Genomic DNA, 27,270 nt, shown 5'->3' with positions numbered 1-27,270 from the left:
TCAATGTGCCTGGTACATGCATGAAATACGGGATTTCGTGCCATGACCATAGCACTATGGCTATCAATGAGAATAGTAGTGGGTGTCTGCTAACAGTCACGAAGATCAGCCAATAATCTCCTCAACCATACACAATCTACTGTAGCAGTGAAGGCTACCTTGTACTCAACCTTGCAGGTAGATGTTAATCACCCAAGATATTCGTGAATTGCAAGAAAAAAACAATTCCCGCTTGTAGATTGTCTTGTATCATAATCACCAGACTGTATACATAAAGCTACAAGCTCGCCTCCCGGATAGAACAAACCACAAACCAGGGTACCCTAAAGATAACACAAAATGCATTTCACTGCTTGCCAATGCTTTTTGCCTGGTTTGTGCATGAATTTGCTTAACAGAGACACCCCAAAAGCTCTGTAAGGCCTCGTGTTACACAAGTAAATGAGGCATCCCACTACTTGGCTATAAATGCCGGCTTCAAAAGGTTCACCAATGTTGTGCATGCTAAGCCGTAAACCTGGTTCTATTGGACTAGAAAGACGCTTGCACTCTTCCATGTGAAACCTTTTCAACAAACTTTTTATGTACTTAGTTTGTTGTCATCTCTGTGCATAAATTGAATGCCAAGATAGTAGTGTAAAGGCCCCAAATTTGACATCAAATTCAGCTTCAAATCAGCCTTGAAATCTAGAATTTCAAGCATCTACCCATGCACTTCATGCAATTATATGCTTGTTTTGGTGCCCTTCCATGTGGTTGAAAACCTAACCATGCGTGGGACACCTCTACATCCCTCACCATGGCGCCCTAGTGGACTCCTAGCTGACTCGTCCCGAACAAGGGCTCACAAGGGGCCTGCAGCCACCCTAAGATATTGCATCTGTTGGATAGATACGTCTACATAGCATCCAAGTGCGAGATGCACGTGACATCCCCACCCCCTCCCTCCCTCCCTCAATACCAAGTATATTATTTTACTCCCGGGCACAAATCCAAGTATGTAGATGAAGTAGAGCACATCGAATGCAACCGATCGGTCACAAACACGGCTGTAGAAGGCCCGGAACAGCTCCAAACGGCAAAATGCAGCCAAGGGGGCTCTTTAGAAATAGTCACCTATGAGCAAGGGCTTCCCATGAGCTGGCCGTACAGCATGAGGCAGGTGGTTTGATGACATGGCACCCATATACGTGGTTCAGCTGGGCAGCGGAATGGACAGCAACCAACAAATGGAGAGGGGCACCCTTAAAATGAGGATCACAGATATGCGATTGCAATTGCAATCGAGTGAGTGGAGCACTTGGTATGAAGCAAAACGATGGAGAGCTTGTGTGTAGGAAAAACAGCATTTAAGCTTGCATGGAGAAGAGGCGTCGTCATGCATGGCATTAATGTGAGACTCCATGTAACAAATGATATTGCACGGAAGACACAGCAGAACTGAACTGAAAATCTTGAAATAATAGAATACCACACATAGCCTCTTATCTTCACTTAAACATTTGTGTAATATCCGCAAATGAAATGTAACATAATCACAAAAGATCTTTCCTTGAAACAAAATATACATTGCATTGGACAATTGGACTAGCAAATCATCTATGTGCACAGGGGATACTTGTTCTTGATAGTTTGCTTGTTTAACCCGCGATAGATAGTCTACATATAGACGAGATAGTAGGTGCCATCCTTCGTCTTTTGGAAAAGGATGGGAGCACCCCAAGGTGATAAGCTTGGTCTAACGAATCCCTTTTTTGGAAAATCATCCAGTTGTTGCTTCAATTCGGAGTATTCTTGCACACTAAATCAATATGGAGCTTTCACAAACGGTGTTGCTCCAGCACTAGTTCTTTGGCATGGTTTAATGGCCTACGCCCTCCCATTTTGGGGGAATCTTCGAGAAAAACATCGGCATATTCCTCTAATACCCGCTTCACATAGGAAGAGTAGTCTTCTTTTTCTATGGACTCACTCTTCTCTCTAACTAGGACAAGAGATGTCTTACAATCCTGAAGGATTCCACAGATTAGTTTCATTGCCGAGTATCTAGTGAGAAACACTCAATTTTCTCACCATGATTTCATCACTTTGTCCTGAGTTTGGTGAAGAGATATTCTCTTCGATTCACAGTCAATAATGGCTGTCGTCTTGGTCAACTAGTCCATCCCCGGTATGTGGCCATACTTCCCCAAGTTAAAAACTTGGAACTCAGAGGATGATTGGACATTTCCCAACTTGAAGTCAAGGGACTAGACCATTCCTTCCACCGGCTAACTCTACGGGTCTATTAGTCTTTGCATCTACTTCTAGATTCAAGGTTTAAATAAACTTAGGAGATATGAAGCTATGACTACTTCCTGAGACTTATCAAAAAATTCACACTTTTGATCCATAGTAATACCCCTAATCCTCTCCTTGTGTAGACTGAGATCTATCCCTTGAGTCCCCTGTCTCAAGATTGTCCTCAAACCCTTCTTCTTGCATGTTCTCTAATCCTTGATTATTATCGTGCTTAATAACCTTCTGGTTCTCTTCATTGGGCTAACTTGTGTTGTAATCTCTCATTTTGCTCGATTAAACTCACTGCGCACATACTGCCCGCACTGCTGCTCACACGAAGATGGTTCTCTTCATTGGGCTAAATTGTGTTGTAATCTCTCGTTTTGCTCGATTAAACTCACTGCTCATGTAGTACCCGCACTGCTGCTCACACGAGCCTTTGGCTGCGTGTATGCCTTGTAGGGTAACACATGCATTTTGACCAACGCACGCTGTTACACATGCAAAAAATCAAGACTAAAATTCAACCAACCAATTCACATCATCCGCAATCAAAAGCACCTTCGGGTCTACACATTTGATCCTTTTAAGTGGATCGCAAATGTTGCAGCATCCTCTAAGACAAAAAGGCAATGAAGAAAGCTGGCAATAGAGAGCCAGCCAATAAGATATAATTATTTTTTTTCAGCTCACATACTGACAAGTATATGACGAACTAGTCAATGGATCTGCACACAGAATTCCCATAGGTATATTTACAACCCCGTTTGTGATATGTATGTAGACTGAATTATGTGGATTTGCATTACTAAGATTAAAATTAGCAAAGGTCCAAACAATGATAGATGCATAGATGCATACCTCTTTACCCAAGGTAACCATGTTGTCAGCCACTTGTCTCAACTCCTTGGCCTGGCATAAAAATCAAGTAGCATTAAGATCCATAACTTCAAGCAAGCAATATAAACACTTAACTTGAGGAAGAGCAACACACAAAAACACCTTAAGTACCAAACCTTTAGTTCTATATAAAAGTTTAAGAGAACATATGTACCTAGATATACCTAGATGAATCCAAGAACATGCCCGAATTCACCTTATAAGAAAGTGCAATTTATAACCTCATGGTAGCCATTCACAAGACAATACACCATCAACTCCATCATGCATAGCATGGACTAGATACTACGACATCCCCACTAACTTCATCAGTGCCCAATAGTGGGTGTAGAACTTGATGTGTCAATATATGCTCCCACACACACACACGCACACACGCACACACACAAGAGCATACATTCATACAAAGGTCTGTGTACAGAGTTTCAGTCAGAGCTCCGGAGATGCACGGCAGACTCCGCCATAACGAAGCCTAGCACTAAGGATCATGACAAATAGAAAGAACTATTACAAACCGCTCCTTGCTAACAAAATGACCTAAGTCTCCTGCGTCTTCCAAGAAACTCACGAAACTCAATGCAAGCACCCCCTATTTGCATTCCAACATAAGCTTTGCTCAACTTAACAAGGACTATCTGTCAACTTGATGTTGTTATAACCTTGTTGCTTACTAGCCTCCAAGGCTTCATGCTGCATTATGCATTAATCATATTTGTTTAGCATATGTCATGCACTGTTTTCTAGTGTGGACATTGAGTTGATTTAATGCTTGTAAATGCCCATGAAGCCTTGTGTAACTCGCGGCGGGTGCCCGGGGGACTAGGGCATTTGCCACACTTGTTGATACCATCAATGCATATTAAAACATTTAAACATGGCCACAACCTTAACATATATCCATCATCACTTTGCATAAAACATAAAGCTGGACAAAACATCCACAAATGCTGAAAATGGAGCTTGCACATGTGACACCGCATAGTGGCCAGAATGGGCCGACCCCCCAGCTTTGAGGGCCTTACTCTCCTCACGGGAGATGCCGGATTATCCATATACAAATGCCATAACACACCCCAACACGAGGCTACCAAGCCGGAACATAGGCTGTAGAAATGCCAAGCCAACAACATAATCCATATACCTCCGTGTGGGTACTGATTCTTCTCCAAAAACCACGAGTCTTCATGCAACAGAGTTGGTACAGCAAGTACAACTCTCCATTCTGCCGGTATAGCAGGTACAATGAATGGTACAATCGGTACAATGGCTGGTACAACCGATACGATGGCTGGTACAGCAAGCACAGCAAGTACAAAACTTGGTACGGCCGGTACAAGGACTGATACAACAAGTACAATGGCTAGAAATCGTAATAAATGATTAAATACCCTTGCCTTCAGTATTTCTTCGCGATGGAAGCCTCCAAACCAGTCTCCAACAGTCGGTATTCTTCATGGGCAGCCTTCAAGGGAGAGAGAAAGAGAGTAGCCATCATTAGGGCAGCCTGTAACGGTGGTAGAGGCTAGTGTGCAGCAAGAGAGCCTCTATTAAAGAGAGAGAGGACTCCAATTTATAGATTTGGGCCTCCCATGAGCTAAAATGGCAAGAGAAGGCTACAATGAACCAAGTGAGAGCCACACAATAGCTGAAGCGACAAGTGTGAGGCCACTTGTCTCACTTTGATCCACTTTCTAACAAGTGTCAGGCCACTTGTCTCACTTTGGTCCACTTTCTTGCCACATGTCCCAATCTAAGAGATGGGTCCTTCCATAAACTTTTTCTCTAAAAATATCCCAACTGGTAGACATTCTGTCATAGGCACTTTGCCAACTCTTGGTATCTGCTCAATTCCAGATGTAATGACGCGAACAGAATTTCCATCGGAGTCGGGCCAAAAATAGCAACTCTCCTAAATTTTAAGAGTGTGGTCCTTTGTATTCTAGGATAATCCCCACTTTCCAAATATTTAGACATCCTGGAGTCCACCAGACCCCTTTCATACTGGGAAATGTCCAAGCTGGTGACATCCTCCCCAGCTTCTTAAAAGTTGTCCACAACTTTAAGCTTCAAGCCATATATTCAAGATATAATCATGTCCCATAAAGTGAGCGAGACAAGACTGTCTCAGAAATCCAATATAACTGAAGAATCCATGTCCCAAAGAAATGGGTGAGACTAAGTAAGTCTCCTGCCAATAAGACATCAGTCCACATGACCCTTGGCAGTCTTGTGCCAACTAGGCGTCATGTCCACTTTACCACTTGCACTCCGTGTTGGTACTCTGACCACACACCTTGGATGAGAGGTGGGCTCAAGTAACAAGATAAAACAATCACTCGCAACCATAGATGACCTGGTGTTCCATAAGCATTTCTGCTACACAAGTTTTTAGGCATTTCGGCCACCAACTCACACTACCCTCTCAAGTGCCCATGTTCCCTTCCATCTGCTCTCTATTGTTCCACCCAGATATGGTAGAAACAATCTTCAAGAGAGCACGTAGGACAAGAGAACACTACACACGGTATGTTGTGCTCGACACTACCCTCTGAAGTGCCCATGTTCCCTTCCATCTGCTCTCTATTGTTCCACCCACACATGGTAGAAACAATCTTCAAGAGAGCACGTAGGACAGGAGAACACTACACAGGGTATGTGAACCATGAGTTTCATAAGTCCAATGCATCCCAAATAAAGAGAGCCAAAAAGAATAATCCATAAACCTAAGGATAGATCCAAATCCCTGGAAAAGAAGTCCAGGAATCCATAGACTTGTATACCATAATCCTTGTATACCATAACTCTTACCACATACTCCGTGCTAACCACACACCTTGGAGTAGAGGTGGACTTTATCCATAAAAGCATCATATCCATGAGATATCCAAAGATTTCTTCTCTATAAACTCGGATAGATTCATCCATAGAAATTGCTTGTGAAGCCCAATATCTATATAAATCTCGTCCAAGAAAGAAATCTCCATAGATATAATCCATCCCCATAAAGGGAGCCATAAACAATGTTTCCGTGAAACCATCTCAAGGCAAACAACACCACCTTTCTTCTTGCATGGCTATACAAGGGTTAGTGAACATCAAAAACACTTCATAGTAAATAGCCAAAGCACCAACTTTGCAAACTAGTATACTTGGCTTTTCTTTGCCAGGTTGGTCATGAAGCCAAAAGAAATATCTCCTCACCATATCCTTAAGATATCCCGAGATATATCTCCATATAGCTTGCTTGTAAGCTTGATAATATAATCCACAATATCCACAAGCTGTCTACTGCTCATGCTCTTGCTTCATAGTGGCTGGCCATGCTTAATAGCAATGATGGTAAGTGTGGTCCCCACTTGAGATCTTTTCTCTTCCTTATTGATGGAAGGAAGCCTCCGCTTCCAAGAAAGCCTATGCTCTGATACCAATGTAACTCGCGCCGGGTGCCCGGGGAACTAGGGCCTTTGACACACTTGTTGATACCATCAATGCATATTAAAACATTTAAATATGGCCACAACCTTAACATACATCCATCATCACTTTGCATAAAACATAAAGCTGGACAAAACATCCACAAATGCTGAAAATGGAGCTTGCACGTGTGACACCGCATAGAGGCCGGAATGGGCCGACTCCCCCCCCCTTGGAGTATTTTATTACCCAAGGAGAATAATATCATGTACAAGCTTTGAGGGCCTTACTCTCCCGGATTATCCATATACAAATGCCATAACACAGCCCAACACGAGGCTACCAAGCCGGAACATAGGCTGTAGAAATGCCAAGCCAACAACATAATCCATATACCTCCGTGTGGGTACTGATTCTTCCCCAAAAACCACGGGTCTTCATGCAATAGAGCTGGCACAACAAGTACAACTCTCCATTCAGCCGATACAACAGGTACAATGACTGGTACAGCCAATGCAGTGGCTGGTACAGGTGGTACCGTGGCTGGTACAACAGGTACAGTAAGTACAAAAGCTGATACAATCGATACAAGAACTGGTACAACAAGTACAATGGCTAGAAATCATAATAAATGATTAAATACCCTTGCCTTCAGTATTTCTTCGTGATGGAAGCCTCCAAAACAGTCCCCAACACCGGTATTCTTTATGGGCAGCCTTCAAGAGAGAGAGAAAGAGAGTAGCCATCATTAGGGCAGCTTGTAACGGTGGTAGAGGCTAGTGTGCAGCAAGAGAGCCTCTATTAAAGAAGAGAGAGGACTCCAATTTAAAGATTTCGGGCTCCCATGAGCTAAAATGGCAAGAGAAGGCTACAATGACAAGTGGAGAGCCACACAACAGCTGAAGTGACAAGTGTGAGGCCACTTGTCTCACTTTGATCCACTTTCTAACAAGTGTCAGGCCACTTGTCTCACTTTGGTCCACTTTCTTGCCACATGTCCCAATCTAAGAGATGGGTCCTTCCATAAACTTCATCTATAAAAATATCCCAACTGGTAGACATTCTATCATAGGCACTTTGCCAACTCTTAGTATCTGCTCAATTCCAAATGTAATGACGCGAACAGAATTTCCATCGGAGTCGAGCCAAAAATAGCAACTCTCCTAAATTGTAGGAGTGTGGTCCTTTGTATTCTAGGATAATCCCCCATTCCCAAAGCTTGTACTTTCCAAATATTTAGACATCCTGGAGTCCACCAGACCCCTTTCATACTGGGAAATGTCCAGGCTGGTGACACCTTGGATACCTGGAACCCCTGGGCAATGTGCATGACTCTATTTGAGGGCGAATAAGTGTTTCATATGGGTTTCGAAGTGCTAAATATTATCTCTAGGCCCCTTTTATTATTTATAAGGTTTTATTACCACTGTGTGAATGCCACGAACACACTACATTAAAACCCAAGTGGACAAATAACAAAAGGATGGACAAATTATTATTTTGGGCGCTTCATCATTAATGAAGTGTGGACTACCCAAGCTTTGGACCTGTTAGAAGTCATCTCCTGTCTATACATATACACCAAGGCCTCTATTGTGGGTGTGCCCGCCCGTATTAGGTGTTTTCTCATTTTTCCCCACTCTCCATATTTTTCTCTATTTTTACCACGTGTGGGAGGCTATCATGTGGCCCCTAGGCTCATCTAGATGCTGGCCGACTGGGGGTTGGAGCAGTCGTGGGCTTGCACGCTGCTGTCGGCTATCCTTCTACTGGCCAATTGTACATGTGGGGCCATATAAAATGGCCCCATGGCCCTTCACACATTGTATCATAGTTTCGGGATTTTTCTTGTGTATTTAGAGCAGAGTTACACGCCTCTCACTCTCTCTCCATCGCTGTATTTTTTCTGCACTTGCTCTTGTGTTCTCAGACTTTGTCATCATCTCCGCTGCATATTCTGACATGGTATCAGAGCTCTAGGCTCTTAATAGATCTTTGGAATTGTGTGAGCAAGAGGGGGACTATTGTGTTGTTGATTGGTGGACTGTTTTGGACTGCTCGGGAGGAGGAGAAGCAAGAGGAAGGCGGGCTGATTTGCTGGACAGCCACTTGCAGGTTTAAGTTCTTCATTGTTCCCACCCACCCACCCTTTTCAGTTACATCCCCGCAATGGCAGATCTGCTTGAGATGGCTGAGAGACATGTGAAGATCCCGACACTCCCCACGTTCCCAGTGGACAGAGGTTCGGAGGCCTTAACTGGCCGACAGTCAAAAAGGCCGTAACAAGGACAAAGGGAAGGCTTCATCGGAGAAGTCTTCTGAGAAGATGTCCGACTTAGACCGCGAGAAACTCAAGGCAGAGGAACCTGTAATGATTGTGGCGAGAAAGGCCACTATTGGAGGCAGTGTCCCAAGCGGAGCACCAAGAGAGGTGCCGAATCCTAAGCAACAACCGTGAAGACTCCAGCTTTTGTGCACCTGGATGTGATGGACACTGATGTTTCATTTTCTTCGAGCATGGAGGAGGTTGGAGGACTCGCCGCTACGGATACTCGAGAGTGGATTCTAGACAGTGGTGCTTCTAGGCACATGACTCCTTCCTGTTCGGATTTATAGGATCTCTACAGGTATTCTGGTCACATTCTTACTGGGATACATCCACTATCCCAGTTCACAGTGAGGGCAGGTTGGAGATAGCTCCCGATGGCAGAGGGGGGAAGCATTCCTCCCAAGTGTTGTATGTTCCGTCACTTGGTTTTCATCTATCGTCAGTGCATCAGGTTTGCAAGATTGGCGTATGGGTGGAGTTTGATGAGCATTTTGTTGCTCTCCGGGACAAGGCGACAAGCTAGGTAGTTTGGGAAGGCGGAGTGGAGAATGGAGTTTACAAACTTTCAGCACTCTCTCTCCCATGTCCTCAGTTTTGTGATGAGTGGCAATCTGGTAATGACCACTTAAGTGTGGATACGCTACAGGTGCAGGCTCTCCGGGACCAAATGGAGGATAGCTTGCCAGTTGATGGCAACAGTTGGCAAGAACTTTCGAGTACAGATGTAACATGCAGAAGCTTCGGAGAAGAATTGGTAGCTTCAATGCTCAGAAATCAGCACTCTTTTCGCGACGGAAATTAACGCACAAACTGAATGAAGATGTGCAGAAAAGAGAGAGAGAGAGAGAGAGAGAAAGAAAGATTTTATTAATGTCTTCCAAAAGACCGAACTCGGCCTATGAAACAAATCGGTGTACCTGTATGGGGTATCCTCTGTCATCCCAACAAAATGAAAAAGTATTGAACTAAAAAGCTGAATCTGGGTGTGCAATAAGTACAATGAGTGGTGGAGGGGATGGAGCTAGCTAGGTTGCATATCATGATTGTATACTCCATGCATATAGCTTTGCATTCTCCTAGTAGTAGAGCGAGAGAGAGAGAGAGAGAGAGAGAGAGAGAGATGGAGAGGACATAGTATTGGGTCCCAAATACCCTCTGTAGGGCCCCCACCACGGATGGTGTATTTGCTTTATTAGAATGATGTAAATCTGAAAGAAAATACAGAAATCCTTGACCTTTCTTGGCTGGAAATTCCCTGCCCTTGACCTGCAGTCCTTCACCCCTTTGCTTAGCACCTTCTTGGCTTGTCTAGCCTCTTTATGCTTGAGCTCTTGGTGAGAAATGAGATGAGATAATGGGATTGTGGGCTCACCCTTTTATACTACTCCTACAATAGCAGTCGGCCAGTTCTAAACCAAGCGGCCAGCATAAATTATTCCCACAACTGAATTTCCAGCATTTAATGCTGAAAATAATCACATAAAATGCTACGTTCCCTAACTGGCTGAGCATCATGCGCCTGCTTCTGGGTGGTTGGACAGTGCTTTTGCAAACCTCTTGAGGGCTGGGCAGCCTGTATGGGCTGCCCCATACCTGCCCTATAGCCACACAAAGGCTGTATCTCCTGAAATCTGCCTTTAGCTTGCCCCTAGGGCTATCCTACAGCCCCTCCATGACTGGTGGGTTCAGCCAGGGCTTTCCTGGCCCTCATGGGGGTGGTTTCACACCATCCCCATGCCCACACAAAGACCCGGGGTAGCCCTATGGGTAGGCCCCTTGTTCTAAACACTAACTACTCAGTGATCTGGCATCCGGTACCATACCAGATACACAAAATCACTGACATCATTCCAGAGGGAGACTCACAGCGCGGACTGGCACTGTTTCATGTGCAGGACAGTGCACACCTGGACCTTAGACTACTGTGCAAGACAATGCACACCTGACTTCGGACAACTGAGATGGATCCCTGGCTGACTCGTCCCGGACTGGGCTCACATGGGACCAATTCACCATCCTAGGTCCTGCAGCTTCTGTACAGAAATGTCTACATGGCATCCAAGTGCGGGATGCACGTGACAACAGATGTTGGTAGTTCTTGTGTTTGTCAATCAGAGGAAACTTTACAGGTAACTTATGTCTGATGTCTCGTAGTATTCGAGACAAAGAAACTCTTGTAGATGAGGAAGTTCTTTCCACGGGGACCTCTTGGAAGGCCAGGCAAGCTCAACTTCCTCATCAGGAAGCTCCCGTCCAATCTGGTATGCATCAGCCAAATCAATGAACCATTCTGCTTCTGAGTCAGGGCGTGAAGACCATTCAAGGCCTTCACACCCTCTGAATCCGGAACCACAAAGCCTGGAGAATGTGCAACATCCACCTCCTTCTGCAAGTAATCAACTGTCACCCATGTTTGCAGATGACTCTTTGGGAGGCAGGATTGCGTATCTTGTGGTTTCTGCAACACGAGGGGGATTGATGGATGGAGGCCGACTCCAAGGTTGGAGTGGCTCAGATTGGGGAGGAGATCTACTTTAGGATACAGTTTCACCCTCAGCTCGAGCAGTTTTATGGAGTAGTAAGAGGCAACCATCTATTGCCTTGTCATCGATAGAGGCAGAGTACCGGGCTGCTTGTGGTGCTGCTTGCAAGGTGGTGAGGTTGCAGAGGTTACTTGGCAGGATTGGGTTTCCACTTGTGGAACCCACGGTCATCCAGAGGCATTTTGTTCGTGAAAAGATCGTTGCTGATGACATCTTGCTAGAGTTCTGTTCGACAGATGACAATGCGGTGGACCTCTTCACGAAGTCTCTATCTCAGGCTATGCTCCAACGGCACTCCAGCTCCCTGGGGTTGGTTCCACAACCAGGAGCTGAGAGGGGGTGTTAGAAGTCACCTCTTGTCTATACATATACACCAGCGCCTCTGTTGTGGGTGTGCCCGCCCGTATTAGGTGTTTTCTCATTCCCCACTCTCCATATTTTTCCCTATTTTTACCAGGTGTGGGAGGTTGTCCTGTGGCCCCTAGGCTCATCCAGATGCTGGCCGACTGCTCCTGCTTCTCCCCGACTTGTCTTGTGTGCTGGCCGACTGACAAAGTGCTCGCCGACTGGGGGTTGGAGCAGTCGTGGGCTTTTTGGCTGTTGTCGGCTGTCCTTCTACTGGCCGACTACACATGTGGGGCCATATAAAATGGCCCCATGGCCCCTCACACATTGTCTCATAGTTTCGGGAATTTTCTTGTGTATTTAGAGTAGAGTTACACACCACTCATGTCAGAATACGCAGCGGAGATGATGACCAAATCTGGGAACACAAGAGCAAAAACGCAGGCAGAAAAACAGCACAAGAGAGAGAGAGATGTAGGCGTGTAACTCTGCTCTATATACACAAGAAGATCCCGAGATATGATACAAATGAGGTATGGGGGCTGAGGACCTATATATACCTCCCATAGAGGGCAGTCGGCCAGCATAAAGAAAGCCCACGACTGATAAAAGGTCCCACGACTGCATAAATGCAGTCGGCCAGCAAACAAGTGCCCACGACTGATGAAATCCAATCGGCCAGCAGCCCAGTAGCCCACGACTGATCAACATGGAGTCGGCCAGCACTGGGGTGCTCCTGGCATCACCTGGCAACCCTCCCAAGCCTCAGAAAAATGGGAAAAAATAGGAGAAAAAATACGGAGTGTGGGGAAAAATGGGAAAACACCTCATAAGGGCGGGCACACCCACAACAAAGGCCCTGGTGTATAAATCTAGACAGGAGATGACTTCTAACACCCCCTCTCAGCTCCTAGCTGTGTAACCAACCACTGGGAGCTGGGGTGCCGCCTGAGCAAATCCTGAGAGAGCGACTTCGTGAAGAGGTCCACCGTACTGTCCTCCGTCGAACAGAACTCTAGCAAGATGTCATCAGCAACGATCTGTTCACGAACAAAGTGCCTCTGGATGACCATGGGTTCCTCCAGTGGAAGCCCAAACCTGCAATGTAACCTCCTCCTGCTCTGTAAAACTGCTCCTTGGCCGGAAGTAGATCCCCTCGTGTCCGGATCTCCTCCCCAAACCGAGTCACTCCTACCGTGGAGTCGGACTCCATCCAACAATCCCCCTCCTGTGTACAAGAGTCCATGATCCTTCGCATGTCGCAGAAACCACAGGAAACGCAATCCTGCCTCCCGAGGAGACATCTGCAACCAAGAGCTCAACTGCCTCATCAGGAAGCTCCCGTCCAATCCGGTGTCCATCAACCAGATCAATGAACCATACAGCTTCTGAATCACAGAGACATCACACTGCTCACAAGGATCAACACCTGTTACGGTGCACAAACAAGTCCTCGAAGCCTGATGAAACCTGTCAACCACCCCCTCTGACTCCGGAACCACAAAGCCTGGAGAAACCACCTCCTTCTGCAAGTAAGCACCTGTGACCTGCCTGGCTTTCCGAAAGGTCCCCGTGGAAAGAACATCCTCAACTACTGGAAGTTCTATGTCCCGATCACTACGAGACATCAGAGCATAAGTGACCTGTTCAGCTTCCTCTGACTCACGAACACAAGAACTACCAACATCAGTACTGGTAAGTTCCTGCCAACTGCTGCCATCTACTGGCAAGCTATCCACCATCTGGTCCCGGAAAGCCCGCACCTGCAGCGTATCCACACCTGAGTAGCTATTACCAGACTGCCACTCATCACAATCCTGAGGACCTGGGAGAGAGAGTGCTGAAAGCCTGTAGACTCCATTCTCCACTCCACCTTCCCAAACCACTTGGCCTGTTGCTTTGTCCCGGAGAGCAACAAAATGCTCATCAAACTCCACCCATACGCCAGTCTTGCAAACCTGATGCACTGACAACAGATGAAAACCAAGTGCCGGAACATACAACACCTGGGAGGAATGCTTTCCCCCTCTGCCATCGGGAACTATCTCCATCCTGCCCTCACTGTGAACTGGAATAGTGGACGTATCCCCAGTAAGAATATGACCAGAAAGCCTGCAGAGATCCTGTAAACCGGAACGGGAAGGAGTCATGTGCCTGGAAGCACCACTATCGAGAATCCACTCCCTGGTATCCGTTGCGGAGAGTCCTCCAATCTCCTCCCTGCCTGAAGAAAAGGAAACATCGGTGTCCATCACCTCCAGGTGCACAAAAGCCGGAGTCTTCATGATTGCTGAGGAATCTTCACCCTTCTCGGTCTTCCGCTTGGGACACTGCCTCCAGTAGTGGCCTTTCTCGCCACAATCATTACAGGTCCTCTCTGCCTTTAGCTTCTCGCGGTCACTAACGGACATCTTCTCAGAAGACTTCTCCGATGAAGCCTTCCCTTTGCCCGAGTTACGGCCTTTCGACCGTTGGCCAGTAAAGGCCTCCGAACCTCCACCCTGAGGAGGGTTCGTGAATCGTTCCTCCTGGTCCAGGACCATGGGCACAAGCTCCTCCCACGTGATGGTGCTGAGCCTGCCACTGGTAATCAAAGAGGAGTAAAATGCTGAGTACGAAGAGGGCAAATGTGACAGCAACGTTATGGCCATGTCCTCTGACGATATCTCCTTCCCAACCTGAAGAACTTCCTGCTGAAGAGCCTGCAGCTTGTTAATATGCTCCCGCATCGTCGACGACTTTGCAGGGCTCATAACCCGCATCTGTACTTCCGAGGAAATCCTCTTCATGGGCGATACCCTGTTGTAAAGTGAGGCCAAATGCTGCCATATACCTCTGGCCAGCGTCATGTGCTTGACATGATTGATTACCTGTGGTGTGCAATTGAGGAAAATAAACGAACGGACCCTGGCGTTGACACGATCCCACATCTGTGTCTGGGCCTCCCAATCCTTTCGGGTTGACGGTAACTCCCCTTCCTCTACTTCCGGCCGTGGAACACCAACAATGACGAAATCGGCGAGGTCGTAAGACTCCAGAACGGATTCCATCATCACCTTCCATATGCCGTAGTTGCTCCCGTCCAACTGACGGTCCACCGGGAACGTGGGGAGTGTCGGGATCTTCACATGTCTCTCGGCCATCTCAAACAGATCTGCCATAGCGGGGATGTACTCTGAAAAGGGTGGGTGGGTGGGAACAAAGAAGAACTAAAACCTGCAAGTGGCTGTCCAGCAAATCAGCCCGCCTTCCTCTTGCTTCTCCTCTTCCCGATCAGCCCAAAACAGTCCACCAATCAGCCACAAAACAGTCCCCCTCTTGCTCACACAAATCCCAAGACCTATCTAGAGCCTAGGCTCTGATACCATGTCAGAATACGCAGCGGAGATGATGACCAAATCTGGGAACACAAGAGCAAAAACGCAGGCAGAAAAACAGCACGAGAGAGAGAGAGATGTAGGCGTGTAACTCTGCTCTATATACACAAGAAGATCCCGAGATATGATACAAATGAGGTATGGGGGCTGAGGACCTATATATACCTCCCATAGAGGGCAGTCGGCCAGCATAAAGAAAGCCCACGACTGATAAAAGGTCCCACGACTGCATAAATGCAGTCGGCCAGCAAACAAGCGCCCACGACTGATGAAATCCAGTCGGCCAGCAGCCCAGTAGCCCACGACTGATCAACATGGAGTCGGCCAGCACTGGGGTGCTCTTGGCATCACCTGGCAGCCCTCCCAAGCCTCAGAAAAATGGGAAGAAATAGGGGAAAAAATACGGAGTGTGGGGAAAAATGGGAAAACACCTCATAAGGGCGGGCACACCCACAACAAAGGCCCTGGTGTATAAATCTAGACAGGAGATGACTTCTAACAACTCACTCTCTCTCTCCATTGCTGTATTTTTTTCTGCACTTGCTCTTGTGTTCTCAGACTTTGTCATCATCTCCGCTGCATATTCTAACAGGACCCCTCCTTTTATTTATGGGCATGTGGACGCCGCTTGCCAAGTGAGGGCTTCCCTAATTAGTACACGTGTCAGCTTTCACCTTGACCTCTTCATTATTGGATAAAACCTTTGAGCCACACCTTAGGTGGGTGCCACACTTGGCAGCACGTTGCATGGGTGGTGGGAAAAGGGAAGGAGAGTCACCCAACCCAAGGGGTCCCCCCCCCCCCTGCAAGTGCACCTTTGGGCTGTGCTCATCATTGTTGCCTCCTACATCTACCTGAGTTGTACAACCCGTATTTGAAGCCTTGCTCTCTGACGTACGGCCTTTCACAACCTTTGGAATACACCTGTTGTTTTTTGCTCGTTGTTGTTGCCTTCTACATCTACCTGAGTTGTATGACCAGCTCTTGAACCCTTGCTCCCTGTTGTACGGCCACCATCAGCCTTCTTGCTGCTGTCCAGAAGATCCACGTCTGCCCAAACTGTATAGAAGTCTGCCCGACACCCGTCAACTATACAGCCTAACAACAGCAGCGTGGGTACCCCATGGTGCCGGTCAACCTGTTTGGAACCTGTCTGAGCTCCATAGGGCTGGCTAGTCTGATTTCTCAACAGAATAAGAGCAGCCTGGCCTCTACACAAGTGTGTGAAAGTGGTGAAGGCTACAGCAATCAATTCTAGCAAGGGTACTTGGAAACTACCTAGGGCAATTGGACCAAGTCTTCGCCCTTGTTCAACCACAACGGGAGAAGGAAACCTGCAAGAAAATTTGTAGAGGCGGGATTTTAGAGATCCTTCATTGGGAACCATTTACTGGTTTGGAAAATTTGTCTTCAATTGTATCCATTGTATTTAGCAACTTGGTGATCAAGGATCACCCACAAGCTTGTATTACAGATACTCCTCCACAATATTAATTTTCCATAAGGTTTCTTTTTTGGGAGGGAGGGTGATTAACGATGACTAATGCTAAGCTATAAAGACTAACTTTAATCACATGTGCAACGATGACACAAAGAAGTAGAGACAAGTAGAAGAAAGAGACTCTTTACCAAATCTACTCCTATTGTATATTACTACATGAATTGAGACAATGATTGGAAAAGATCCAAATCAAATCTGAGTCCTAATAATGTGCATGAACTTACACTATGCATAAACTAATGGTTGTTGCTCTCCTCTTTGCGTTTATGGAAAATGTTGATATAGATGTGTATTCTATTGATCCATGCGTTGTGGCAATATGCCCTTTGTCTTTGTCACATGCACTCTGCACTGTAGTGCATGGTGACAAGATGGCTCATCATCAGTGCTCCATTGTACAGCAAAAGAACCCTTAGGGATTTGATATTGTCGTACGCCGTGACCCCATTGTAATCCTCAGTCCAAGATATGTCAGGCACAAGCTACGTAGGTCATTCCTTAGCCTTTGAGTGTCAATCAATCAGTCAAGTCCCTTAACCCACTTGAAGAGAATCGTTCATGCATATAGAGTCAGTAGAAACCTTAGGGTTTGCATCAGAGCATGGTTGCATTTGCATAGCATTCATCCCATATACATATAGACCATTATAGAAGCCTTAGGATATTATTCAGCATTTTTACTATATTTATTAGCATTTATTCTAGCATTTTTAGCATATTATTTTCAGCATTTATAGAATAAGCAAGTCGTGTAGCTTTATTTATGTAGTCGGCCAGCTTTGCAACCAGCCGACCAGCCCCCTTGCTCATATAAGTAGCATAGCTTGCATCTTATATCACATATCATCATCATTCAAGCAAAGCAATTCAATCCCTCAGTCCTGGGAGCATCAATGCTTGAGCATATAGGCACTCATTAACAAAACGCAAAGCATCACCAACATTCAACCAGCGAAAGCACTTCCGTGTACAATTCAGCCCGACTCCTGGTTTTTCAAAGGTCTTGTGTTTGGCTTATCTAGAGCCCCAAGTTAGTCATACATTCATTCTCTTCAAAGATAATAAAGAAAATACTCCTAGCAATAGGAGGGGGCCCTTCAATGGGTAATTTGGAACCCAATAAGGTGTACAAATCTCTCTCTCTCTCTCTCTCTCTCTCTCTCTCAAATTGTGAAGTGATAAAGTGGATTGCTAAATACTCGCGAAACTTAGGAGAAGGCGGTGTGAGACTGTGTGTGGCACGATCCTTCATCTACGCATAATTCCGCTGCATGTTACAGTCTTGGCTTTGCTTCCTTTGTCTCTGAATACTCATGAATGACCCTTGACTTGCCTTTCTATAGGAATTTGATGGCAAGTCAACCTCATGTCGGCCAGCTCTTTTCAAGCCATAAAATATCATTAAAAATATCAAAAAATGTGTTCATATTGTGCGCTTCATGTCGGCCAGCCCTTTTCAAGTCATGAAATATCATCAAAAATGTCAAAAAATGTGTTCAATTGGGCCCCAACCACTAGTGCATGTCTTGGGCACCTATAGGGCTATCAAAACTACTCCAATCTGCCCATATACGACCTCTAACTTTGCCCTTTACACGGCTACAAGGAATAATCATGTATACATGGCACTAGATTAAGCTATGCACATGACATCCCCTCCTGCTAAACTTCAAGCACTAGGACAAACCATGCAACTATGCTCCATTCGTGACACAGTCCATCCATAGTCTCATCTCCCAACCACTGCTACCTCTACTCGAACTGTTGGTGATTCTCCTAGCTCCTTTGCCAATGGATGCTCTACTTACATGGGTACCTCTATATTATTTACCTCATTCTTCTCGATCCTGTTGAGATTCGGAGTCTCATGTGTGTTCCCCCTAGTGTGTGTGAACCTCTATTTGTGTGCGTTTGTATGTGTGTAAACAGTCCCTAAAAGGGTTATTGTTCTAGTAGTGTGTGAACACACTCTTACAAGCGGATAAGATAAGTGCGCGATGTGGCATCCACTTATCAGAGTGTGATATTTGTATGGTCAAAAGATAAGGCTACAAGCCTACAAAACCATTGTACTTGGTAAGTATCATCACATCAATCAATCAATTATCATTGAGTCATGCAACACTTTGAGCATTCTCTCTCTCTCTCTCTCTCTCTCTCTCTCTCTCTCTCTCTCTCTCTCTCTCCACACACCATCGATATCTTCCATCGACCTTAGCTTAGGTGCACCTCTGTAAACCCTAAACCTAATTCCTTCAAGTGGTATCAAAGCTAGGGTTTCAACTCATTTTAGGTTTTTTGATATATAGGTTTCTGTGATTTTAAGGTTTCTGCAGAGCTGCCACCACTTTCAGCACCATCGTTGCTCGCACTCACATGTGAGAGCCCAACGTGCCTTACACCTACAGCACATGCATGCAATACCTTCAGTTGCCTCGCTCTACCCCCCCCCCCTCCCCCCGGTACCACCAGTTGCTCCCCATCGCCGTTCTACGCGCCATCTTGCGCCATTGCTGCTCTTGCAGCCACCGTCAACTCGCTTGCGCCGCCTACTCAGCTCCGACAACCACTTCAGCACTACCGCCGTATGCCATTCTGAGCATCTGTACCTGCAAATGCCACGACATCAAAATTATGGTTTATAAAAAATAAGGTGAAATATCCATCAAATTGATGCTCTTACACTCGCATTATTTTGGGGGTTTTCTAAAATCAGCTTTTCAGCACCGAATTGAAGCTCTTGCACTCGCCAAAATTTGGAGCTTTTGAAGAAACTCATCAAATTGAAGCCGCCTACATCATGTTGAAGCTCGCACAGTGCTATGGAAGGAGCAATGGCATGGAGTCGTCGCCAAAACGACCATGCTTCATCGACAAACGCCCCGGAAGTTGTTGAACTTCCAATTTTATCTCCATTTTCTATTTTATGTGTCAAGGGTTCTTTGTTCGGGAAGCCTCCCAAAAATTGAATTAAATAATCTCTCAGTGTGTTTTTCATTCTAAAATGCCTTGTTTCTATAAAAAGTTTATGCATTCTCTTCATAGCCCCACTTAGAGCAAGGGGTGTGTCTTGGTAAGCTAATGTAACTTGCCATGTGTGGTCAAGCTCTTATATCAGGCCTGACAAGAAAGTTCCACGCGTTGGCACACTATGTTCTTTTGTATCATGTGTTGCAGTTTAGAGCCCAAATCACCTTCACTCCGAAGATTCAGAGTCTCATGTGTGTGTCCCCTCATGTGTTTGAACCTTTGTTTGTGTGTGTGTATCTGTGTGAGCAACCCCTAAAAGGACGATTGTTCTAGTAGTGTGTGAACACACTCTTGGATAAGATAAGTGTGCCACATGGCATCCACTTATTACAGTGTGATATTTATGTGGGTCAAAAAAGATAAGGCTGCAAGCCTACAAAAGCATTGTACTTGGTGAGAACCATCACATCAATCAATCAATTATCATTTAGTCACTCTGAGCATTGTCTCTCTCACTACTTCTCCTCACCTTGTTGTCAAAACCACTCTCTGATGGCATATATATCTTCCATAAATGACACTTGCCTACTAGACCTAGACTAACACAATCTCCATGCAAAACTAACGCTACCTGCAAGACCTATGCAAGGATCTCTAATGCACATGCACAACATCGACCTAGACTAACACAATCTCCATGCAAAACTAACACTACGTGCAAGACCTATGCAAGGATCTAATGCACATGCACAACATCCAAAAGATGAGAGTCCATACCTCGCCTAGAAGAAATCACAACCTCTTTATATTCCTTCACATAAGCATGTAGCGTATAAAGATGAAGCCAGTAAAAGAAGATTGGGATGAGAGGTTCATGATCAAGTGAGTCATCTCTCCAACGTGAAGGCAAATGCAAGAAAGAAAAGAAAATCATCATAAGAAGTGGCTCAAAAACTTCAAATCCGATCAAAACTACAATGGTGAATCTCTATCTATCACATGCACACCTTCTAGGGGTGTGCATGTCTTCTGCTGATTCTAGAGGTCCTTTTGCTTGCTTATGAGTTATTCTCAAGAAGGGCAGAGAGCTAAGTGCTTTTCATCTATTTCAGGCTGACTAATTCTTGAGAACTTAGAAACCCTTTAAGAGTTTATAGGCATAAAAATCTAATCATCTATATGTGTGCATCCCTAATCCTCACGTCACCTTGCGTAGCTGCTGCACGGCCATCTTGTGTAGCTGTACAGCCCTCTCCACCTGCGCTTGCGGCTTTACAACCATTGTAACTATTTGGCCTTCCTAGCACTTTATCACATGATGGAACCCTTGCCAGGACATTGGACTAGTGGAAGAAGGCATGGGGACAGGGACCATAACGTTTGCACATGGAAAAGCACCAGTTTTGGTCAAAAAGCAGAGAAAAGCAAAAAGTCAAACTGAGTTGACCACGAGCCAAGAGCATCACTAGCGAGAGGAGATTGTGCAGGACCAAAAAGCAAAAGTTGCTTTTTCAAAAAGCAACTCTAGGGCCAAAAAGCAAGGCCCTAAAGCTGGAAAAGCAAAGCACAAAAGCGTTTGGGAAAAGTCTAAAGCTAGAAAAAGACAAGCACAAAAGCACTTGGGAAAAACTGGCCTTATTTGAATAGTATTTTATTGTAAAAAGTGAAAAAGAGGAAAACAAAGCAAAAAGTAAAACAAAAGCATGACTAGCTTTTGGACAAAAAGTAGGACCCCCTCAAGTATAGAACCTATCTTCCCCAACATCATTGAAGCATGGAATTTTTCATCGTTGCTTGCTACTGTTCCAAAGCGCTGCTAACGTCACCCTGTGTCACATCATCAGTCGGCCGTACATCGTAAGGATCCGTACAATTCCTTGGGATCCGTACGGCGCTGTTGTTCTGTGCTGTCGTGCTGCCACATGGATATGCTCTGGTCTGTACACATCTGAACAGCCTAAAACAATAGTTGTATGGCCCTTTTTGTCTGTTTCTAATCCGGATTGGGCAACTAATCTACCTATTGAACACCGTAAACTTCATCATCTACACTTATCACTTGTGTACCTCATTTACAAGCTTGGGGTACGTTGGATTTCGTGCGGGAAGATCAAACTCGTGGAGAATTTGTGCTTTTGATCAAGTTTGGGCAAATTTCCCCTTGGATTTGGTACTAACTTGGTGAGGGATCTTGTGGGCCATCCCGGTGGTGTGCTCGACAACGGGATCTCGTGCCTCGACATCGACTACGACATTGGTTTCTACATCAGCATATTTGTTTGCTTTTGTATTCATTAATATATTGATCCTAGCTTGCAAGCCCATGGATTGTTCCTAAATAAATTCCTAAAAGGGGACGGGGCCTATTCCCCGCTCAGTGTGTCTGTCCTCAGCAAAGTTCTTTAAACCCTACTCTCTCCCTCTTCTCTATCTTCTCTCTATTTTTCTATCTCTTGGATACATGGTGAAATCTGTCGTAGCACACCCCACTAGGTTTACAACCATCCCATGCATTGTACAGCCTGTCCTTGTGCTGTCCTATCAATTATCTTTTTATTTAGAATACAGCCCGGGGTGTTTGAAGAGCTTGTCCAAGCTTTGGAGAAGAGGGAGAAATTGCCCAAGCTGATTGAATGGCTCATTTGGTGACTTTGAAGGCATTTGTGCTGAGAACCAGGCTATCCCAACTGAGGCTAGGTTGCCCAAGGAGTGGGGACACACCTATAGAGCCAGCCTGTTTCTTCCGTGGGTAAACATGAATATGACCACCTGAGGAGGACAAGTTTGCCTGGTGGGCATGCTTGTGATAGAGCTATGCAAAACTAGGTTGCCTAGCACACGGGTACGTTGCCCAATCGCCAAGGTATGGCTATGACTCTTCTAGACAAGCTGTCGGAGTATTCTAAGTTGCATTTACAGCTTGAATCTCTTTCTTGGCAGGTCCCAGCAAGAGGATCCATTGAAAAAACCAACATCAGCATTGTCAAATCTTGTACACATTGTATTCATTGCATAGTTGGCCTTAGCAACCACGTGAGGATGCATGACTTGATGTGTCTTCACCGATAGAGGATGTGCCAATAGGGTTGTGTCTTCACATGAGGTAGTTTTCCTGAAAGTTGTTCAGCCAATTGGTGTCTTCACATGACGCCTATTTCATGAAGATTGACCTATATACTCGTTAACACTAGATACGAATAGCTGAGGAAGATGTCTTTAAGACACGATTCCGTATGCCGTATGGCCATCACAAGGTTCTCGTGTTACCTTTTGGGCTCACGAACGCTCCTGCTACTTTTCAGTAGATGATAAATCTTTCGAGATTATTTGGGGAGATTCCTTGTGGTACCCTTAGATTATATTTTGATTTTTAGTTGTACTCTTGTGGAGCATGTTAAGCATCTCCAGTTCATCTTGGGTATTCAAAGACGAGAACGGTTGTATACCAAATTCTCTCCGGATCGTGTCTTGGGTATTCTAAGAGAATGGTCCTATACTAAATTCTCTAAGTGTGAGTTCTTTTGCAAGGAACTCATATACCTAGGTTATAGAATTTCAAGGGCTAGTATGAGCATTAATCTTGAGTGGATCCAAAAGGTGCTTTATTAGCCAGTTCCTCGGATTGTGAGGCAACTTCGGGTGATTCACAGTCTTTCTTTAGAAGTCAGTGAGGGATTATTCGCAACTAGTTGTTCCTTTCACGAACCCCCTTGACAGAGGACAAAAGTCCAATAGTCCTATCACCTGGAATGAGAGGCTTGATGAGGCTTTCTGTCTCTCAAGCTTAAGGTGAAGGAATCACCTATTTTGGCTTTCCTGGATCCTTGCAAACTATTTTCATGGTTGCAAGTGATGCCCGTGATTACGCGATAGGGATTGCTTTGTTCTAGGAGGGCCAACCTGTGACTTTTGAGAGTAAGAAGCTTGATGATACACACGTCAAATGTTATACTCACGAGAAAGTGTTATATGTGGTGATTCATGCATTGAAAATTTAGAGAAATTATTTATATGGATCCAAATTTGTTGTTTTGACCGATCATAAGTTGATCAAGCACATCTGTGAAAGACTTGAGTTGAGGGAAAGAAAGCACGCTAGATGGAACTTATGCAAGATTTTGACATGGAAATAAAGAACAAGAAGGGTAGTTTAAACCAGGTTCAATAGGATTGGGGAGGTGAATCTTTCAATGAGATTAGTACTAATTTATATGATTCCCTGAGAGGGCTCATACACACGTATACTTAGCCCTTTGGGGGCAATTCACATAGGAATATATAAGCAAGGGTACATGCACAAGATGGACACACATGAGAAGCTCTAAAATACCCAACAAGGATGACTATGAAAGCAATTGAAATGGCACAACAGTTTGTTGAGCAACTTTTCAAATTGTAAGGTTTGCCTCGTGACATAGTGAGTGATAGAGACTCCAAGTTTTTTGGACACTTCTGGCAACTAGTTTTCTAGAAACTAGTGACTACACTGAGTATGAGTTCCTCTAATCATCCTCAATCTCTTGGGCAAAAAGAGGATTAATCAAATTTTGGAGGATATAATTCATGGATATGTCTCCAGATGACCATCTGATTGGGAAAGGTACATACCTATGGTCAAGTTTGCCTACATTAGTGCTAAGCATTCGACTATTGGTTACACTCCGTTTAAGCTTATGTACGGAGAGATCTTCAATAACTATGGGACTTAAGGGGATTATTGATGCGGCAAGAGATCTCTTAGTTGATATGCAAGAGATGCTGGTGTATGGGATGCTATCAAAAGTACTCAAAATAGATAGGCAGCATCATTGAGAAAGTTCTCCGAGGAAATGCTAGTATACTTCAGAGTACCCAAGAGTTATGAGACGCTATGAATGGGAAAGGTATCCCCAACCTTACCGGATTTGGATCTTGAAAAAATATTGGTGAGGTGCCCTATAAGCTAGAATTAGCTACTAATGTGTGAGTTCATTCAGTTTTCCATGTGAGTTCATCCCGTTTTCCATGTGAGTAGACTCAAGCAAAAACTAGGGGCAGCAAATAATATTGTTACTTTCTTAGAAACTTGTTGAGATTGAGGACTTGTCCTTTGTTCCACATGAACCAGAGTCAGTGATTGACTTCGGGGAGCAAAAGCTTAGAAATAGGTTGATCCTCCCCTAAGTATAAAAGATAGGATGGAGGAGGACTTAACTTGGGACATAGAGGGTAGTTTGAAACATCGGTTCTCATACTTCATTTAGGAGTAAATGTCTGAGGAGGGGAGGCATCTTACGTACATGATGTTAATCCTCAACATTAGAGACCTGATCTAGCAAGATTAGGGGAACCCTGAATTACAAGAAGCAAGTTTATACAAGTGGCTGAAGTTCTTTATTAATAAATATATGTATACTCGCTATTTATGAATGGATGGTTATTTATAATAGCATAGCTACTATGTAAGTGTGGTATGGGTTATTATGGTCGGTAGTATGAGCTTGGACCAAGAGTAGTCATACTCCTCCCATGGACATGGCAGATCACACGTAGTTTAGGACCTGTACACATAGGCTCTAGTGGTGTGGGATGCCAAGGCTGATTTGGCATAGCCTTAGCCCCTACCTCGCGAAAGGTTTGTGGATGCACACCATGGTTGGGTGGTAAGCTTGCCTGCAGCCTTCTATTTGATTTGTACTACCCTTGTGTTTAGTCTTTGATTTAGGTGATCCTTAGGGAAGACGATTACCCCTACTTAAGATTAATCTTGAATTAGCCAATTTTTAGGAGATCTTGGGTGGGGTTGGACTAGGCCAACCCCTGACAAATTAAGTCTACATCTATCTTGTCCTCCGCATGCTTTCATTCATGTTTCCACAAAGGGGAATTTGCGTTAATTTGCAGCTTAAAATCTCCATTAAGTTAGCACTCATGTTACACTATCCCCCACAGTGGACTTTGGCACATCTCATGGAATTTAAAGCATCTGTTCTACTTGAAGCAATCCATGTGACCCACCCAACACATGCCGGACAGCTCTAAATGGGCAGGAGGCAGCTGCAGACGAGCAGCCAGACCAGACAGCACAAGGCACCTAAGAAGGCTAAGTGTGAATGGGTAATGGGGGCACCTATTGGGCAGGTCGGACAGGGGCAGCTTGGTTAGGCCTGGTCGACCACCAGGCTGACCCCACTGAACAGGCCAGCCACCAGCCTAGCACTTTATGAAAAGGCAACCCAATCCTCAACTTATTCATCAGCATATTGGAGCCTTCCGCCTCTGCAACGAGTAGTCCACAACCAATTGAAAGGGCAGGAGAAAGGATATGCAGCTAGTGTTTGCATTGGAAACACTGTTCATCTGCATGGGCAAAAGCATGGGAGCTCAAAGAGCCAATGACAACAGACAATCTGTTGTAATTATTCATTGTTAATACAAATTTAGAGTAGGATAACTTTGAATGATTGTGTCCTTTGCAAGTATTCCAAAATTTGTCTCCCTCTTTGTTCACACTTTCATTGCACCAGTAGTTTTACAATTGGTCTCAAAGCCTAGGACTTGTAGGTTTTCTTTCTTTCTTAGCATCCCATCTGTGTCGGTTCCTTTTTTTTTTCTCTTTTTTTTCCGAGAAAAGATCCTTTCATTAGTTATATAAAAACGCCCGTAGGGCTACAAAAGATCTCTCCTGCTCCTAAGAGAGAGAAGAGCAGCGAATACATCATGGCAGCCCGAGAGACTCTCCCTAGGTGCTGCAAAATACAAGCATCAGTATAAAGAACTGAGCGGCTAAATCATACAATAGGGGGGGGGGAAGAGCCAAACAAGTGGCCTGTAGTGCCAACGGGGGGATCCCGTGTGTAAGGTGTAGAACGGGCCACAGCGCCAAGTGGTGTGAAAGGCCTGGCGCCGTAAGATCGCCTCATCCGAGTCTCCCCGGATGCGGTCGTACTGTCCTCGCAGGGTGTGGATCAACTCCTGCCAAATCCCCCGAACAGTCTCTGCTGGTGGCTCTAATCTCCCCTCAAAGGCCGTAAAGCACCGGGCCCTCCAGGTGAACCAGATGGTGAGGCTGCTGAGGAGCTCCCATCGTAAATCCCTCTCCTGTGTCCAGCTGGCGGACGAGAAATCCGGTGCCGGAACCAGGCGAGGCTGGCCCCTAATAAATCTGATGGCCTGACTGCCCTGCTCCATCTCATAGCCCAAAGCAGGCCCTCACGAAGTCGACCAAGCAGCGGCACCCCACGTAAACATACCCTCTGGAGAGAGGGGGGCCAGAATACGCAGCATCCACAGCCAAATCTGCTGTGCCTGAGGGCAGTCCCAAAGGCAATGTCTCTGTGTCTCCATAGGGTGGCCGCATCGGACGCAGGCCGCCGAAAGACCGCTGTAAACAAGCCAAGTGCCAACTGCTGAGCCCCTGTGGGCGACCAGCCACTGAAAAGCCGAGATCCTGCGGGCCTGCCGACTAGCCCAGAGCCGAGCCCAGAAATCCTCCAGGAACTCCTGTGAGAGTCCCTGCAATCGCCAATGCCCCGCTGCCGCTGGAGAAACCGTCCTCCTCGCCGTCAAAATATGCCGTCCCAGCCGAACAGTATACTGGAAAAAGGTGATCTCTGTGGCCTCAAGGGATGC

General features: G+C 45.5%; 1 protein-coding gene across 1 annotated transcript in view; it reads right to left on the bottom strand.

Moving 5' to 3' along the window:
- Positions 1 to 27,270, bottom strand: part of LOC147640595 (uncharacterized) — a 56,001-nt gene that overhangs the window by 19,358 nt on the left and 9,373 nt on the right. The window contains exon 3 of the mRNA XM_086813334.1: positions 3,142 to 3,192. Coding sequence (XP_086669460.1) covers positions 3,142 to 3,192 — 51 coding nt within the window. The remainder of the gene's footprint in view (positions 1 to 3,141; positions 3,193 to 27,270) is intronic.

Source organism: Cibotium barometz, chromosome 2 (genome assembly GCF_041138505.1).
Source record: "Cibotium barometz isolate CiBa-2024 chromosome 2, ASM4113850v1, whole genome shotgun sequence".
NCBI lineage: Eukaryota > Viridiplantae > Streptophyta > Polypodiopsida > Cyatheales > Cibotiaceae > Cibotium > Cibotium barometz.
This window is presented reverse-complemented; position numbering and strand designations above follow the sequence as displayed.